The sequence below is a fragment of the Ischnura elegans genome, chromosome 6, assembly GCF_921293095.1.
Source record: "Ischnura elegans chromosome 6, ioIscEleg1.1, whole genome shotgun sequence".
NCBI classification, from domain to species: Eukaryota; Metazoa; Arthropoda; class Insecta; order Odonata; family Coenagrionidae; genus Ischnura; species Ischnura elegans.
The window spans coordinates 95,622,708-95,641,110 of record NC_060251.1 but is presented as its reverse complement, the minus strand read 5'-3'; the positions used below and the strand labels follow the sequence as shown (position 1 = coordinate 95,641,110).

The 18,403-nt window shown below is 39.2% G+C and overlaps 2 protein-coding genes across 2 annotated transcripts; one reads left to right on the top strand and one right to left on the bottom strand.

Annotated features, from left to right (window-relative positions):
* Window positions 1-4,819: 4,819 nt before the first annotated feature.
* Window positions 4,820-8,745, bottom strand: LOC124161214. The gene is made up of 5 exons (XM_046537478.1): window positions 7,587-8,745; window positions 7,394-7,470; window positions 7,100-7,310; window positions 5,903-6,026; window positions 4,820-5,167 (listed from the first exon to the last, which is right to left on the bottom strand). Exons 1-5 carry the CDS (start codon window positions 7,960-7,962, stop codon window positions 5,155-5,157), a joined length of 801 nt encoding a protein of 266 aa, XP_046393434.1. The 5' UTR covers window positions 7,963-8,745; the 3' UTR covers window positions 4,820-5,154.
* Window positions 8,746-8,751: 6 nt separating this feature from the next.
* On the top strand, window positions 8,752-12,988 carry LOC124161213. The gene is made up of 3 exons (XM_046537477.1): window positions 8,752-9,867; window positions 10,234-10,299; window positions 10,469-12,988. The coding sequence occupies exons 1-3, from the start codon at window positions 9,837-9,839 to the stop codon at window positions 12,883-12,885; spliced, it is 2,514 nt and encodes an 837-aa protein (XP_046393433.1). The 5' UTR covers window positions 8,752-9,836; the 3' UTR covers window positions 12,886-12,988.
* Window positions 12,989-18,403: the final 5,415 nt, after the last annotated feature.

Sequence of the window (18,403 nt, the reverse complement as noted above, 5' to 3'; positions counted from 1 at the left end):
TAGGAGTTTAAAATATCAAACATTTTGTCGATGTCTGGCAAAAAGGATGACGTACCACAAGCTGTTTTGGGTAACCTCCCCAGGGCTATGTAGGTATCAATAGCACTAGCTACTGTGAAGCTTAGTACCTTACTAGCAAATTTGACTTTCATTTTCTGAAAGTTATTTTGTTGAATCATTTGAGAATCAGAGATTCTAGGTATCAGCCTTAGATTCACATTCTTGTCTTGGTTGTACAAAGCCCTGATGTCAGACCAAGAAGCTACTTTGTCATAAAAATGGAAATCATACTTGATCAGATTATTTCGCAGTGATTTCAACAGATGGGTAGGGTCAAAAATATACACTATGTCACTTCCATTGAAAGGAAAAAAGGGCTTCTCACGAGTAATTCCTAGAATTTTACTTAGCCCATGGACATAACAAAATTGGAGCCCATGTCTGAGGTGATGCTCACCACATTTAATCCTATGTTAAATAAAGCCTCAATGCACTTCACAAGTATTTCATAAAGGGCTTCGGCTTTGCAAGATGAGACAACAAAAAAATAAGCAATAGGCTGCTTCCAATGACTATAAATCCCTCTTGCCATTACCACTAGAGCATTTTTTTGAGGAGACACTGCTTTGTTCTCTCCGTCATCTTCAAAACCAATAATATCATCATTGTTAATGTCATTGAAGAGGTTACTTTTCAGAGACATCTCATCAATGCTTAGGCCACAAAACTTGGAGAGGTGAGACAAAGTATCAGATTTACACTTCAATGCAGCAAATAAAGAATCATTAAGTCCTGGCCTATAATTAAAACCCTCGGTGTAGCGTCTCAAAGACCTCAATGATGGCAACATAAAGGTCTGTTGCAGAACAGTATATGCTGATGTACTGGAAAAATACACCTGAAGGGCAAGCTGCTTTACAGCATTTGAATACCTGTACCCTTGTTTTTTTCCTCTTATAAAGATCAGCCTGGATTTTAACAAATGAGGCTATTTCAGGAGGCAAAAGTAAATCACACATTAATGGAAATGAGTTAAGATCAACTTTTGTACTCCTCTCCTCTAAGTCCAGTTTCTTCTTCAATCTGGCAGCTGATGCCTGTAGTGATTTCACTTTCCTCCTCAGCACAGCTTTTCGAGGAGATGGGAATGAGAGACTGGGTGGAGTTTGAGACTCAACTGATGAGACCATCGTCTCCACCAATGCTGATGTGCTCACATCTAAATCCTCCTGGACTGGTTCAACAATATTGTCTTGACGTTGCTTCTCATGCACATAAACAAGAAAAACGTCTGAAATGAAGAGAAAAAAAATATAAGTTCAAATAAAGAAGTCCGAGACATCTATCTTTAAATCATAATCTGTGTACTTGAAATATAGGCTTTGAATCCTTCACTAAGTTAAAAATAAGTAATAGGTAGTTGAATACTGAAGCTCATCACAAATCAATTAAGTAGACATGAAGACACAATTTTTAACGTATTTTTTCAATGTACATCATTGGCCGAGTGTATCTAGGCACAACGTTTGCACACTATATATGGCATGTCAGGAAGTAAGAGAACACATAAATGGACAGCACCACAAAAAAGTAACCATTGCACTGCTCTACAAATATTATTTATCAGTGATCCATTAAAATTGGTTAACTTAAAAGGATCTGCCATAGGCAATCTCATTGCAACTTTACTAGACGTTTTCTCATAGAAGAGCTTTTGGTTTTATAGTAAGGCACTGTATTCATGGATTTCATGGAAATGGGTAGATGATTGTACAATGGAAGTCTCATCCTCCAAAGAGGTATCATGCAATGTCTTCGTTATAAGAAAAAGAAATTTTATGGGTATACATGGCAGCAGATTTATCTTTCATGACATTGGGATTTCTTCATAGGCAATGCCTCTCAATAGCCAACAAATTATGACATTATGAAACAGTATACAACAGAGAATGACATATGCAAATGACACCACCTTGAATGCCCCGCATAGGGGGAAGAGAGTAATCCCTTCCTTTGGGGAGCCGCGCCCCCACGGACCCGAGCCCACCGAAGAGACAAGCTCGTTAAAAAACCCCGTCGCTCGCTCGGATAGTGTCCAGACATCATGTGACTCTGCTGTTCTGAGTAGCCGTAACATCTTATATTTTTGAACACATGGGGAGTGTCGCAAAAAAACAAAAACTTTACGCCCTTCCTCTGAGGGATGGCTAAACGAGTTCTTCAGGGAGCTTCTCTTTCCATAAACTCCCAACTCAGACCAACATTTTTTAATTTGTTGAAGCACCGTTTGCCACAACTCCATGTATCTTTGCTCCAATCTTTTCCAGCCAAGTGATGGCCTTCACAATTTACTGAGCCAACACAGTCCCCCCTGTTGGCTCACGAGATGCAAATACAGCAATAGGCTGCGTGAAATTCCCAGCTAGAGGCTGGAACATAAACACAAGGCCGTGATTTGCTTTATCAGCAAAGTGCTTAGCTTCAGGCCCATCTTCTCCAAAATCTATAAGTCCCTCATATGTAAGGGTTTCTGAATTGACACTGACGCATTCACGAATGGCCATTTCATCAATCAATATTAAGCCATGACGCTCATGCTCCTCCCTTATTTTTAAAAAATTTTCAAGTAATTGAAAAAAAGAAGCATCAAATCCACATCTGGTTTCAATAAGGGAGAGGTACCTGGAAAGCAAAAGTATAAAAATGAGACAATGACTGTGAAAAGAAAAATAAAAATATCCATTTGAATGTAACACTCACCTACGGATAGTTCTCACACATGGCAATGGGAGAATGTTATTATTCCGCAGAAAATTGTAAGCGCATGGCGAACGCATATGCAAGAGCATACAAAGTAAAATCCAATTTTCACTGTAGCGTATTCCTCTCCGGTCATTTACCTTAGCAGACTCAACTATCTGCAGAAAGGATGCCTTCAAATTGGCAGGTATTTTTTTACCTTGTAGTTGCTCTTCAATTCAGTTCTCAAGGGTGTTTGCAATGTCCTCTTGAGCTTTAATTAGCTGTTCTTTCAATGTTGACATTGCTGTGACTGTCCTCTGATTCTTCTTCAAGGAACTCTTGTACCGCCTTTTTAGAATGTTGACTTTCCCGCTAAGGTCGGAATTATTGGGAAAATGAAGCCGCTTTAATGATCTACATTTACTAATTCTTTGCCTTTTCCTGTCCAAAGATTTCTTTTCTACAGTGCACATTTGGCACACAACACCCTCTTCCAACAAAAGAAGGCATTTAGCACTTCTCTCTCCACTTTGTCCATATCCGACGCAAGCTGATGTCTGGTCAATCTTTCTTAAAATGCCTTGTAGTTCCTTAATGCTCTTTAGAGTATTAGAGGTCATGCCAAGTCTTCTAATGTCGAGGATAATGTTGGAAATTGTGCAATTCAGGATCAAACTTTCATCAACCCATACAAGTTTATTCACAGATGGCTTCTTCTGACTGTTTGCATCAACAGTCATAGAAAAGTGGCAAAATAGAAGGACTTTCTCATGTGCAATGTGTATTTGTGTCCATGGAGATGGTACTGAAAGAGATCCAGAAATGTCTACTAGGTCCTGGAAACTCAACATATTTCCTGCATACTCAATGTTGCCATCTGAAAATGGAAGAAATAAATACTGTAGGACAACAAAGTATCATAAAAATCTAAGGCAGTTCATATCTACCCTAAAGCATGAATAGTTGGTAGTCACGTATGAATAGGCATGTCTAATTTTCAGCCAAGTTGTTATAATGTAGGCAATGCATTAAGAGAATGTAAGATTATGGAATAAAATATAAAAGTGACTTTAGGACACCAAAGTATCATAAAAATATCAGGGTATGGAATCTCTTGAAAATGGTTGTCATATTAATATGTACTTCACAAATGCTATAAATTACTATTCCTTGAGATTAAACGAGATATGGAGTACCAATTCACACCCATTATATCTAACTTCACAATATGTAGATAGGAATTTTTGGAAGTCATAGACTGCCAATATCATACCGAAGTAGCTAATGAGCAACTTACAAAGTACTACGACGTAATATAGGAAGCTTATGTGCCTGATAACAATGTGCATGAGGAAGTTGGTATCTACCCTAACCCATACAAAAAAATCTGTGCTGTGACTGCACTAAATCTGCACTGTACTGTGCTAAAAGGGCTGTACTGTAACTCTACTGAAACTGCACTTGAATTGAAACATCGCAGTACAGTTATAGCACGGTCAGAGTGCAGTTGCCCTAGCACAGTCAGAGTGCAGTTGCCCTAGCACAGTCAGAGTGCAGTTGCCCTAGCACAGTCAGAGTGCAGTTGCCCTAGCACAGTCAGAGTGCAGTGTCCACAGTACAGCCAGTTGATTCACTGTAATACTCTTTCCTTGAAACAATAATTGATAGCCCAGAAAAGGCTATTGAATTCCCAGTATATATTTTAACGAAGCAGACAAAACAATTAAATCTGGAGAGGCAAATTTGCAAAGATCCTGATTCACTGATCCATGTTGATAATGGAACAGATCAAGATATATCATACTGAAATGACCAGTTTTAGACTTGTCAAAGAAAAGGTAAACTGTATTCCTTATTAAGAAAAAATTGGCACTCAAAAGATTTATAGCTGTGAGAAAATCTTTTTCTGTGCATCAACAGACACTAAAATGCACCTAAATTTACAAAATTGCTTTTGTTGAATTTCCCCACAAATGGTAGATTGCTTATAGAATAGAATTCATTGAAAGGAGCCGTTCGTACTTCATGCTGCTGAAGCTTAAATTGTAACTGAGGAGCAAAATAAATGACAGTAAGATATGGATACAAAAGAAATTTATTACATACAAATACAATTCTTTAACACATTCACATCCACAAGCGTACTGGTGTATTTAGCTCTAGTTATTGTGATGGGTTTAATTGAAAAGCCAACTTTACAAGATTATTGGTGTAAAGATCCAAGCATGAATACACCATATTTTAGAACAATCATGCCTCGAAGAAGATTTTTGAAAATTAGTAAGAAAACATTTTGCAAACAATGAAAATCTAGCTATCAATAACCCTCTTAGAAAATTGAGGCCAGTCATTGATATGATGACTGACGTATTTCTTCCAACTCAATCTTCATGAAGATGCTCCACTTGCCTCTTAGGCTGCCTTCCTGAAATTACATAGAATATAGACATTAAATTGTTTGAACATGTAAAGTTCAAAGGCAAAACTGGAATTTTTAAGGATTAGCTGTGCTGTTTGCCTTAAAGTTAAACCCTATAGCAATACTGGTTATAACATTGCAGTCATGAGCCATTAGTTAAGGTGAATTTATTCCTTAAATGACAGAATGTCAATGATGGACCGAAATACATTGATAAGTTAAAAAAATGTCAGGTTACAGCTACCAAAAAATGACAAGTACCCAGAAAAATTTTCATATTTTACAAACATCTTTTTAACCTCTGAACTTGTAGTTTGTTTCAAGCACATACTTTAGTAAGTTAGAAACATTTCAAATGAAAGGTTGAATAGTTCCCAAAGGGCTCCAATTAAGTTCATCAAAATTGTATGAAAGTGAATTCATGTGGAGATGATCATATCAGGGCTAAGACAAGAAACTAGAGGTTATGTGGCGGTGGAAAGTTAAGAAAATTCCAAAGGGGGAAATTAGTTTGCTTGGACTGTGATATGACCCCCAAACCAAAATTAGGTACTCTAGCCACTTCTACAAAGGAATATTCTTGTTTCACTTCGATGTTGACGAATAATTTTCTTTGTGGACATTTTGCATTTTATGGGCGAAGTACTTGCAATGCAAGCTCTTCAGAGACTTTTCAGAAATATTTCCAGTATATGCCATTGGGCTCCTGTTCTACATCAACCAATTTAAAATGATATTTACCTCTTCACATAATGGTATTTCCCGGCCTGGTAACCCTTGGATACCCTCACATTCTTTGCCAGTTTATTATATGTTGTTGAAAGCCGTGGAACCTCCTGGCCTTTGAACTTCATCTTCACATATGCTGAAATCAAAGTAATGATAATCTAAGAATATGTGTGCTATATCACTCCCGAAATGAAGCCCGATTTTAGTTCTCTATGAGTAGTTACAGAGTAGGCAGACATATTGCTTTCTATGAGAAGAGATGAAAATGTTGTGCTGAAATTAATTTGAAATGGATTTTTCTGAGAAATTGGGGATAGTTACTATAACAAATTTACATTGCACATTCATAAAAATGCTGCGCTATGTCGCATTCATAAAAAATAAATAAATATAACAATAATACAAACTAGGTACCTACTTCCATTGAAATATAAATGAGATAGAAAACATTTGTAACCAAGAAAGATTTAAAGCAATCTTCATCTGTTCAAATTTTAAGCAGTGAATACTCACTCACATAAGCTACACTACATAAGAACAAGATAAATGTTGAGATAAAAAAGAAATGCTATTGCAACAGCCGGAACAACATTTGCATAAGTTGCAGTAAGTAATGTTAAAATAAATTGAAATGATCACAAAGTATGCAATTTGCAAAGGGCTTGCTGCAAATAATACACCGCCATTTCACAGTAGGGTAATCAAAATAAAAGAAAAACCTACACTAGATGCTGGGAAAACAAGCAGTATTGTTAAATGTGTTTTTCATAGTGAACAGCTCTTTCGTAACACAGACATTATTATTATCATCATCAAACTTGACATAAAAATGTGTACATATAATATTGACTATTGTGGTTCCACAAGAGTTCAAGGACTGTTGAAAGTCTTAAGGCTGTTTTACATGGTGCACGGAATTGCGCAGGTTAGAGCTGTATTAATTTCTAAAATGGCGTGGCATTGCAGGAATGCATGAACGAAATTAGAAAATGGGCTATTTCGCAGTCTAGCGTCCACACAAGTGTTCTAGCAATTCACCGCTGTACACGATGCAATTTTTACTGTGCCTTCGCATGTACATCAGATAGCGCAATTCCGTGCATCATGTAAAACAGCCTTTACTCAACATTCCATGGATATTTAACATGCCCTATCATTCCAAGGGAAGAATAAGAATATTGATTCCTCCCATGCGACATCAGTAATTACCATCGACGGCCTCCATCGTCTCCACATCTGCAGCGGGGTTCCCACCTCTCCCTCTCCTTTGGCCGCTGGCAGAATGTCCTCCTATGTACTCCCTCCCAAACAATTTTAATAAAAGCTGCTCCTGCAGCTTCTTCGGTGTCGTCCCTATGGTAACAGCAGATATCTTATCCGTTTTCTGCATATAAATGTTGTACGAAGGATGCAATAAAACCTGAAAATAACATGTTAGCTTATAGAATGCAGTGACAGGATACTGGAACATATATATAAAGGTACTACACCAAGAAGACTTACTGTCAGCTCTGAAGGGCCTTTCTTCAAGAAATGCCGTGCATGTTGCAGCAGAATGCGCCCTTTTTCACAATCATCAGCTAGAAATGAAATAAGAATCTATTAAAAACCAATGGAAACAATCAGGATATTATATTGTGATCAGTTATCCATGACTATTCTAGTTAAAAATAACATGAAATCATGAAGAACTTACCAGCGTTAGCCAACAGTGCATCAATTGATGGTCTACCTTCAATGTTGGCTGAACTATAATTAATATTGCGCTGTATCGAAACAGGCTCTGGCACACTTGACCCAATTGGCTCTGGCACTCTTGGCCCAATAGCCTCGGAATTGAACCAATCGACGTCCCCTTGAACCCGTAGGGCATTCCCAATAGCATCGGCTAGAGGGGGCAAATCTTCCCCAAAACGAATGGGAGCCAGATTGGTGACATTACTGCCCATCTTTGGGCATCTCCTCCTCCTGCTTGGAGCAGGACGCTCACCATGCAAAACCATGATGGCCTTGCATGGCGACATATTTTCCTTCCCCATCAGATGCTCGAATTCCTCCTGCGCCTCTTTCATGTCCTGGTCCTTACCTACAACAAGAAAATGTAATGTTGCATATTATACAAATAAAAGCATTTATCAAGACCTCAGAAGCGGACCTTAATAAGCATTCGCCTAAATAGAAAAGGCACTTCAGAGGGGCCTTGACCTTCTAGCGCTACCGATCACCTAATAGAGACATAAAAAACAGCTTCATCAAGGCACTTTAAATATTTTAAAGGCTTTTCAAGAGGGACACTGACTTGCACAGTATTTAAGCACACGCAGGGAAATAGTCTCCTGGAAAGTTTCCTACAGTGAGAACGGTAGCAGAGTTACATGATTTCGCGACGGCAAAAAAAGCACAATCCCTTTCCATCGGGCATTCTATAAATCAGGAATATTTAAATTCCACGGAATGTACAAATTGGCGACACGTGTAAAGCGACCGGAAATAATAAAAATACGATACCAATAACCTCAAGGAAAATAATTAATATCGACCTGCAATAGGCATCACCAATAACGAAATGAACCGCTTAATAAGTAACGCATCACATGGCATCTCGTGGAAAGTTTCCAACGGTGAGAACGATAGCAAAATGACATGATCGCGCGCATATATATACAATTTATATATCTGTGATCGCGCGTCGGAAGGAAATCCCAATCCCTATCCATCAAGCATACTATTCTTCAGGAGTATTTAATTTCAACGGAATGTACTAATTGGCGCCACGTGTAAAGCGACCGGAAATAATAAAAATACGATACCAATAAACTCTAGGGAAATAATTAATATCGACCTGCAATAGGCATCACCAATAAAGAAATGAACCACTTAACAAGTAACGCATCACATGGCATCTCGTGGAAAGTTTCCAACGGTGAGAACGATAGCAAAATGACATGATCGCGCGCTGATATATACAATTTATATATCTGTGATCGCGCGTCGGTAGGAAATCCCAATCCCTATCCATCAAGCATACTATTCTTCAGGAGTATTTAATTTCAACGGAATGTACTAATTGGCGCCACGTGTAAAGCGACCGCAAGTTAACAATAAAAAAATGTTTCAGTTAACAGTTAAAAAAACATTAAAAAACGAAGTTTCAGAGTACTTACCTCCAGCAGCCACGATGCGTACTCTCTCCTGGACACCATCCCAGGCTATCATCAGTTCTTCACCCCATTCGGGGTCAGTTTTCGTAAATTGGCGAATGTCTTTGCAAATTACGGTATTTTGATCAGAATAAAAATAAACGCACGCCCGTTGCTTCACCTCTCGCGCACTCCGCGAGGAGATGCTGCACTGCGAGTCGTCGGATTCATTCAAGCTATGCATATTTGCCTGATCGTCGACAAAGCCGTAGAGGTAACCTAGTCCGACGAGGGCACATGTACTACTGATACGATCAGTGCTGGTGCGAAGACCACGTTGCGCATCAAAGATGGCGGAGTATTAACGGAAGTTGTTTTATTGACCTTACTTTACAAAAATAACATTAAGCAAGCTATGGTGATAAATTTCCGCATTCATGTCAATAAAATTTTTAAATAATTTTATGCATTAATTTTTATGCGGAGATCATTGATTGTAATGCGAAGTAAAAAAGTAAATAACTTCTGTCGTCATGAGTGGTCAAAGAGCGGGTGGTGAAGATTTGAAACGTGAATTGAAGCGGCCCTTTCTGAAAGCGTAGATACCTTATTTATCTCATAGATACCCTCTTTGAGTAATAGTGCGGAGAGGACCTTACACCAAAAGCTCTCGGACAACTGAATGGAGGCGGAGGAAAGCTGACTATGGTGGCAATCAGAACAGTGCTCTCGTACAAGTAGAAGAGCTTGCTTCGGTTTCTGAGGAATGTATTGACTGCTCTGATAGTGACGATTCTACTCTGGAAATGGACTTCTTCAATTTAAATAATAATCTTGGTAAGTACTTTCACGCTACATTTACTACTTGGAAGTTCAGTGTTTACAATGTTCTGCTAAAACCGGAAAAATTTCCAATTACTTTTTTCTCAGCTCCCTGGCAAAAATATCTACTTGCAACTGGTGCGAAGGTTCTCCGAAATCAGAGAGAAACATTTCATACTATATGTGCAGTTACGGAATGTTTAAAATTGTGAATTTCAGGTGATCTTTCTGTGCTATAAAGAGCGCTTTCTCATAACCCTACTGCCAAAAATGATAACGCAGAAATTTTTGCCAGGGAGGTTATATCATTCTGCATAACGTCACATATAAAATGTCTCAAAACTATTCATATTGATGATATATATTTATATCTTCCTATAGGCCCTGACCCACTATCAGATGTGACGACTACAATTGTGGCTGACCAAGGTGAAAGTTATAATTGTGGTAGGTATATCATTATCTATTAGCACATAATTATTATTATTTACCGGATAACCCATGAACCACATTCTTACATATCCCATTTACTTATTTGGTTATAGAATATATTTATCATCTGCATTACATATGGATCATGGACGGAGTACATGGTTTATTATATTTCAATTCATAGGTGTTACTTTGAAGAAAACAGTCCTGAGGGATGGAATTGAGAGTGATGGTGAGGAATCTGTGAGTGATGGTCAGGAATCTGTGAGTGATGGTCAGGAATCTGTGAGTGATGGTGAAGAATCCTCGTTTGTGTATGAGTCAAGCTATGACACGTCTTCCGAAGACTCGTATAACATCTTATCCGATAGCTCTTCAGAAAGCAATATTGGAGGTAATTTTGAAGGACCAAAAAATGAAGGTAGTGAGAAAATTTATGAGGGTTCAAACATCACTGTTTTTGAGAGTGCTGTCATGTTGATGTCCGTCTTCCTACATTTCAAAATTTCTTATGCGTGCATGTCTAAAGTTATTGATCTTTTGATTTACCATCTTCCTGAGCACAACAAAGTAATTAAAAGTATGTATTTATTGAAAAGATTTTTCAACTCAGGAGATTTTGACCCTAGAATGGGAAGATTTTGTAATAATTGTGGCAAAGAAATCTCACCAATACGTGAATGTTCTTGTTCAAATTCAAAATCTTTGAATTTCATTATATGTCCTGTCGAGTCTCAGATAAGGAATATGTTTAGAAGACATGATTTTGTTGCTGCCATCACACACAATTACCATAAAAATCCGAAAACATCAACTAATTTGGAAAATGTGTGTGATGGAGCTCTCTACAGGCAATTCAAGCATTTGCTCACTGGTGTTTACGACTTCACTGTCATGCTGTACACCGATGGGATTCAAATGTACAAATCTTCAAAATCATCTTTCTGGCCCATCTTGCTTCTCATCAATGAGCTCCCATACAACTTATGCTTCTTGCCCCAAAACGTAATTTTTGCTGGGCTTTGGTACAGTCAGCAGAAACCAAATTTTGGGACTTACATGTCACCGATTCATAAAATATTTTCTCAACTCCATCACGGCATTGAATTGGTTTTGCCCTGTGGTAATAAAACAGCTGTTAAGTCATTCATATTAGCTGGCATTGCCGACCTCCCAGCCAAGGCTCTTCTTCTAAATTTGAAGAATTTTAATGGCTTCTTTGGGTGCCCCAAATGCCTAGTTAAAGGAGAAAAAATAACTGTTGCAGGCAAAAAGAAAACATTTGTTTATAAATACTCAGATCATCTCACATTACGCTCACATGCACTATCTATAAAGCACTGCGAGGAAGCGGAAGTTACTCAGAAACCTGTGTACGGATTTAAAGGGATAAATGTGATTTCAAAGATCTGTCCTGATTTCATTAGAGGCATTGGCATTGATACAATGCATTCTGTGTTTGGAGGTGTTTTTAAGGCACTGATGCATCTTTGGTTTGATGCGAAACACAAAAAGTGTTCATTTTCATTGCACAATTATATTCATAAGATTGATTCACGGCTGTCAAAGATAATTCCACCAATTTTCATCTTTCGTTCTCCAAGGTCCATCAAAATGCATTTGTCATTTTATAAAACGTCTGAATATAAACACTTTTTACTCTATTGGGCAATCCCTGTTTTGTGTGATATCTTACCCTCTACTCTTTTAAATCATCTTTATCAGCTAGTTCAAGCTACATTCATGTTACACAAACACTCTGTTTCTCTGGATGATATCAATACTGCTCATACACATTTAGTAAATTTTGTAAAGCAGTATGAAATTCATTATGGACCGCAATTTATGACTGCAAATTTACATTCATTGCTACACTTAGCAGAAAACGTCAAGGATTTGGGCCCTGCATTTGAAACTTCATGTTTCCCTTTAGAGGGGTTATTGGGTACGATGAAAAAGTTTGTGAGTGGTACTCAACATGCAGAATATAAGATAATAGAATCATTTCATGCCATCCAGAATTTGCCTTCGTATAAATCAAAGTTGGGAGACATCTCTTTAGGCAAGAAATGTGTGGCACATTTATCTTCCCACGAAGTGAAAATGGAAGAAATTGATGGAGAGACTTATGCTTTGGGAAACATACGGCAGGTTTCCACTGTATCAACATTCTTAATGAATGTTATTGAAAGTCTTTTGGATTGTCCCATTTCCCCAATTCCAAAAGTTTGGGTGTTTGGCCGACTGCAAAAGGGAAATAATATTATTGTAAGTAGAAGTAGCGTAAGTGGGAAAAGATGCTCTCCATCCTTGATCTTGACAAAAGATAATTCTTTATACTTGGTAGAAACTTTTGTGAAATGTAAAAAGTGTTTCTGCTCCACATTATGTCTTTGTGAGAGTTGTTATTATGCTGTGGTAAGAGAATGCATTGTTAAAAATGTAAGCAATTTGCCTGTGAATGACCTTATAAACGAAATACTTTTATCTAGTGAGACAACAAGTGTAATTGTGAATGACATTGTGGAGGTGCATGTATTAGTAAATGTCGAAAGCAAATTGTATTCTGTTAAACGAGTTAATTCAATTGAAAAGGAGTAATAACATGTCGGAGTTGCATTACATGGAAGAGGTTTGAGTTATCTGATATGCTTTGCATTTTTGTTCCATTTCAATGTTATTTGTATTCAATCATGACATTTTGTTGAAGAGTATTTTTTATTAATAAATTGTTGAAAAATCAAACTACCACCAGTCTTTTTCTATAACTTGTTGTAGGGTGTACCGAAGACAGCTACCTAATTCCAAGATTCCAAAGTTTTTAAATGTGAGTATTCCATAGCCTTCCGATATCACCAGCATATCTTCTAATCTAAATCCAATTCTTCCAGATTAAACTTCCATGAGCCATAGTATAGTTCTATTGTCATTTTAGCCAGCCCTATCATAATGAAATTTGAACTATAACACAGTTCCAGTCATGTTATGTAGCCCAGTTACATTCCAGTTCGAGCTATAGTACAGTTCCAGACATGTTACCCAGCCCAGTCAGAGTGCATTTTGAGTCAAAGTGCAGTTCTAGTCATGTAACCCAGCCCTGTCACAGTGCTGTTTGAGCCATAGTACACTTCCAGTCATGTTACCCAGCCCAGTCACAGTCCACTTTGAGCCACAGTACAGTTCCAGTCATGTTATCTAGCCCTGTCAGAGTACAGTTAGAGCCATAGTACAGTTCCAGTCATGTTACCCAGCCCAGTCTCAGTGCAGTCTGAGCTCTAGCACAGTTCCAGCACAGTGATTCAGCACTGTTACAGTACAGTTCTTCTCAAATTCTAGCTGCCATAGTACAGTCCAGTACAGAAAAGTGTACTGTGACTGTGCTAAACACAGAGTTTAGTCCAGTTACAGTGCAGATTTAGTGCAGTCACAGCACAGATATTTTTGTATGGGAAAGCATGAATAGTTGGAAGTCACATATGAATAGTTGTCTAATTTTCACCGAAGTTGTTATTATGTAGGTTATGCATTAAGAGAATGTAACATTGTGGAAAAATCCAAGCTATTTTTTTTATTTCCAAGGAGTAAAAAATGGCAACATTTTAGCAAATATGTGGATTTACTGAATATTTGCAGCTAGTCAAAAAACTGGTTGAATATTTAAGGAATAAGTAGGTACATACCTCTGATACGGATGATAAGCATTCCAGGCCTTCTCAATTGCAGTGACTGTGCAATCTGGCAAGTTGTACTGCATTCCCGTGATGCTCTTATGCACTGGTACTTGCATTAACACATCAGTTGACATTATCCAGCACTAATCCAAATGTGTTGACCACATGTATGACCTAGCCTTACCATCAGGTGTCATGAATTTCACCATCCTCAAGTGTTTGAACGACACAGTCAATGTACCATCTGTTTTCATACACAGCAGCGACATAATTTCCAAGTGTATGACGAAAATATATGGGAAGTGAGACATTTAGAGTTCAAGTCTGCTTTCTAGTTAGAGCACTTTCAATGTTTTTGTTACTTTCATTGGACTCCCAAGTTTCATGATGCTATGCTTTAGCTTTCAAGACAGAAAAGACATATATTAGACCATCAGTCTTTGACAATGAAGAGGATTAGAGTTTTGTTGTGTTGACAACTGATTTTTTATAAATTTAGACATCCCTGGAGGTTATGAAACTTTAAATTTTTAATTTTAGTGTTTTATGTAATGGAGGGTATGGATATCTGCTTCACTGGAAAACTTTTGGAAGACAAATGCCACAAGACCACTTACACTCAAGAAACAGCTAACTGATAATATCAAAAAAGGTGAAATTAAAGGTTATGAAAGTGATTAGTTTAGCAGCAGTTGTCCTGTGAATTTTGGCACTGTGAGTGCTGTTTTCAATTTATACGTATGCTATGATGTATAGGAGTACAATTTTACTCGATTAGTAATAAATTACTGGCTTAGATTTCACATGTTTGATACCATAATTTTTCAAAAATATCTTACGGAAAGTAATTTTTTCGTGTAAATTTACAGCAAATGTATAAGCAACCACAACTGACAGAAAATGCTGTGCCCTCTCAGTTTCCTGGTTGCCCCAAATATTTATCTTCAACCCCAAAATTAAAAAGGAAACCGCCAATAGAGCGAGGAATGTCACCTGTTGAGGTCAAGAGGAAAACTGATGCAACTGAGGAAACAATAAACCTCGAAATGATAGCACAAGGTAAGATTAGGTGTTTACATTGCATCACTGAATATAAATATGGATTCGTTGGCTATTGTGTTAGAGAAACATAAGTTAATTTAGGACGATATACAATGCACTCTGTTTAACTCAAAAAGAGAGTAACAGGGCCAGTCGGGACACCTCTCTTTCTATTAGAATAGTTTCCTATGAGGAACCTCGCAATGATTTGTCTGTATTGAAGAGGCGAAATTGCCTTATAATCAGGATTTGCGCCCTCATTAAGTTGCGTGTATAAACAATGTGCGTTATTCACTGCAATGTCCAATAGATCGAAAAATATTCTCATGTAGAACTTAATTTTTGCTTTCCTGTCAATTTCATACGTAATTTTTTGATCCATTAGATCGACCCCACCCATGAACTTGTTATATGCTATTATTATCTCCGGACAAGGAATTTGTATCTTTTCTGCAATTTTTTGTTGTCTCCTGGAGACAGTGCTCGACTTATTTGAATTAATGAAATTTGACAACATTATTACTGATCTGTTGTCCATCCATTTCACGCAAGTGACACCATTTGCTGATAGCATGTGGCTTTCTCCACGTTTTAATTCTTTATCTGGCTTGAGGTTTTTTGGCATATGTTTTCTGTCACTTCGAGCCGTGCCACATAGGTATATATTTTTTTCAAGTAATCTCAACTGAAGCAATGGTGAGTTGAAGAAATTGTCAATATATATTTCGCAGCACAAGTACTCAAGGGATTTACTCAGCAACGTTACAACTCCCTCTCCAAGACCATACTCTGGGTCAGTTTTTTTCCTGTATACAAGTCAAATTGATACAAATAGCCAGAATTTGAATCACATCTGCACCAAATCTTAAAACCCCACTTTATAGGTTTACTTTTAATATACTGCTTCATGATGTTGTGACCTTTGAAGCGTATCATATGCTCATCTATAGACTGCTGTTTAGATGGTTTCCGCGCGTTCTGGAAGCATTGATTGAAATGTTTAATCAGAGGCCGAACTTTGAAAGCTCGATCATAATTGGGGTGATTTCTGGGAAGCATATCCTCATTATTTGCTAAATGCAAAGCATTCCTAATGACTTCAAAACGCCTCCTGGACATTATATTGGCAATGTACGGCACTTGCATGTCAGGATCAGAGGACCAGTAGTCCCTAAAACTCGGAACCACATGATACCCCATCACGAAATTCATCCCCAGAAACGCGCTAATCTCTTCGGCAGTGGTATGAAAAGATACCCCCTTTTGTTTCATATAAAGTTCACTTTGTTGAACGATCAGAGCAACCAGTTCGTCAAAACCGCAAGCCCCCGCACGGGGGGAAGAGAGTAATCTCTTCCTTTGGGGAGTCGCGCCCCCACGGACCCGAGCCCATCGGGGAGACAACCTCGTCAAAAAACCCTTCGTACGCTAGGATAGCGTCCAGACAGCATGTGACTGCTGTGCTGAGTAGCCGAAACATCTGGCGTCCAGATTCACCCACGTGTTTGCCGTGCGTGGAGACCCGTACAAGGGGGAGAAGGGGATCCTGGTGGGTGAGTTCTCCGGCACCCAGCTGGGCGTCGGAAACCCGGTATGGGCCGGAGTTCAAAACCCCACTTCGGCCCTGGATTCCCCGAAAAACGGGCGGCCGAGAAGAGCCCAGCTCGGTCAATCGGCTCCTGGCGGCTGGGGAGCTTGGCGGCTCCTTCCGAGCGTACGCCAGGACGGGTTAGTGCTGGAGATATGGGGGTCTCCGTAGGGCGGCCGAAGGTGCGTGGGTTCGGAGGGCCCCCGCGCTGGAGGTTCTAACCCAAAAGAGATCCCCTATCAAAGGTTCCTATATCCCTTGGGTAGCCCTGACGTCCATTCCGGCTTGCGGGTGGCGTCCCAAATGTGTGGCTCCGTGGTGGGTGGGGAGCCCAGGGGATGAATTTCTGTTTTGAGTCCATGGATAACAACTTTCTTCCTCCAACGAAAAGATCCCGTCCGGAAGTGGGCGGGGGAGAAAGTAAGTCTACCGCATGTCGGAAATTCCTTGTTATGAGATGTGCTAATGATGGTGAGACCCTGACAAAGGTATCTCCCTTTCTAATAAGACGAGTTCTGTCGGCAGCGATACCCGGTGACTTAGAATCGGCCAAAAAATTAAGGGATGGATCACTGTTAATTAAAACCAGCAACGAAACACAAAGCGAAAAGTTATTGAAAATGACAAAATTTAACGAAATACCCGTTAAGGTCCAGGTGCACCAAACACTCAATACATGTCGGGGAGTCATTTCGCATTACGACCTACTCTACGTCTCTGAAGATGAGATAAAGAGTGAGATGGCGTCTCAGGGTGTAATAGACTGCCGCCGTCTAAAGACAAAGAGGAACGGTGAGCTGACCAACAGCACGTCCGTCATCCTCACTTTCTGTCGTGACAAACTTCCTGACAAGGTCTATGTGGGATACGAATCTGTTTCCGTAAGGCCATTCATTCCTAGCCCCATGCGGTGTTTTCAATGCCAGCGTTTCGGCCACATCGCTACCAGATGTGAGGGCAAGGCCACCTGCCCGCGCTATGGCAAAGATAAACACGAAGGTGACGCGTGCACCTCTGCACCAACCTGTGTGAATTGCGAGGGATCACATCCGGTTTATTCTCGAGATTGCCCCAAGATGAGAGAAGAGAAAAAAATAATGGAGATAAAGACCGTGGAAAAGCTGCCATATCAAGAAGCACGAAAGAAATACAGAACACTCATCGCGCCTACGTTCTCCCGTTCGTATGCTGCCGTAGTAGATAGTGAGAAAAATAACAATACAGGCACGCAAGAGAAAAATAAGGAAGAACATACTATTAAGAATGCAAAGCAAGCCAAGCCGGATAAGGCTACCAAGCCGGCAACGAAGAAGGGCACACCGCCGGAAAAAAACGATGCTAGTCAGGGCTCTTCAAAGAAGAACCCAACCACAACACCCACCGTGGCCACGCAAAGCAGGCGTGAAAAATCTCAGTCCCCGGGTCCATCTGGTTCGCCTACGCGTAGCCAACCAGAGTCTATGGAAGAAGACGAATATATTTCCGAGTCAGAAATCATCCGGGCGAAGGCTAAGGAGAGAAGACGCATTAAGCGTTGACTCTCCCTCTGTCAGTTTTAAATTAATTAATCTATTTATTTATTTACCTTTTATCAATTTTTAATGGCTTTTATCATACAGTGGAACTGTAACGGTTTTTATCGGCATAAGGAGGAGCTAGACATTTTAATCAGAGATTTTAACCCGTCCTGTATATGTCTGCAGGAAACACGTTTTAAGGACACGGACAAGGGATTTTTAAAACATTTTAACGCTTTTAGATTGGACGATACCAGCGGCCAACGAGCCCATGGTGGAGTTTCGGTTTTTGTCCGGGAGTC

Excerpts from the sequence above, each read along its gene's own strand:
- LOC124161214 (XM_046537478.1), bottom strand. The coding sequence starts at position 7,962 with ATGAAAGAGGCGCAGGAGGAATTCGAGCATCTGATGGGGAAGGAAAAT. Across the intron at positions 7,471-7,586 it reads TGCACTGTTGGCTAACGCTG|CTGATGATTGTGAAAAAGGG; the intron begins GTAAGTTCTTCA and ends TTTCATTTCTAG. Across the intron at positions 7,311-7,393 it reads AAGGCCCTTCAGAGCTGACA|GTTTTATTGCATCCTTCGTA; the intron begins GTAAGTCTTCTT and ends TGTTATTTTCAG.
- LOC124161213 (XM_046537477.1), top strand. The coding sequence starts at position 9,837 with ATGGACTTCTTCAATTTAAATAATAATCTTG. Across the intron at positions 9,868-10,233 it reads CAATTTAAATAATAATCTTG|GCCCTGACCCACTATCAGAT; the intron begins GTAAGTACTTTC and ends ATCTTCCTATAG. Across the intron at positions 10,300-10,468 it reads AGGTGAAAGTTATAATTGTG|GTGTTACTTTGAAGAAAACA; the intron begins GTAGGTATATCA and ends TTCAATTCATAG.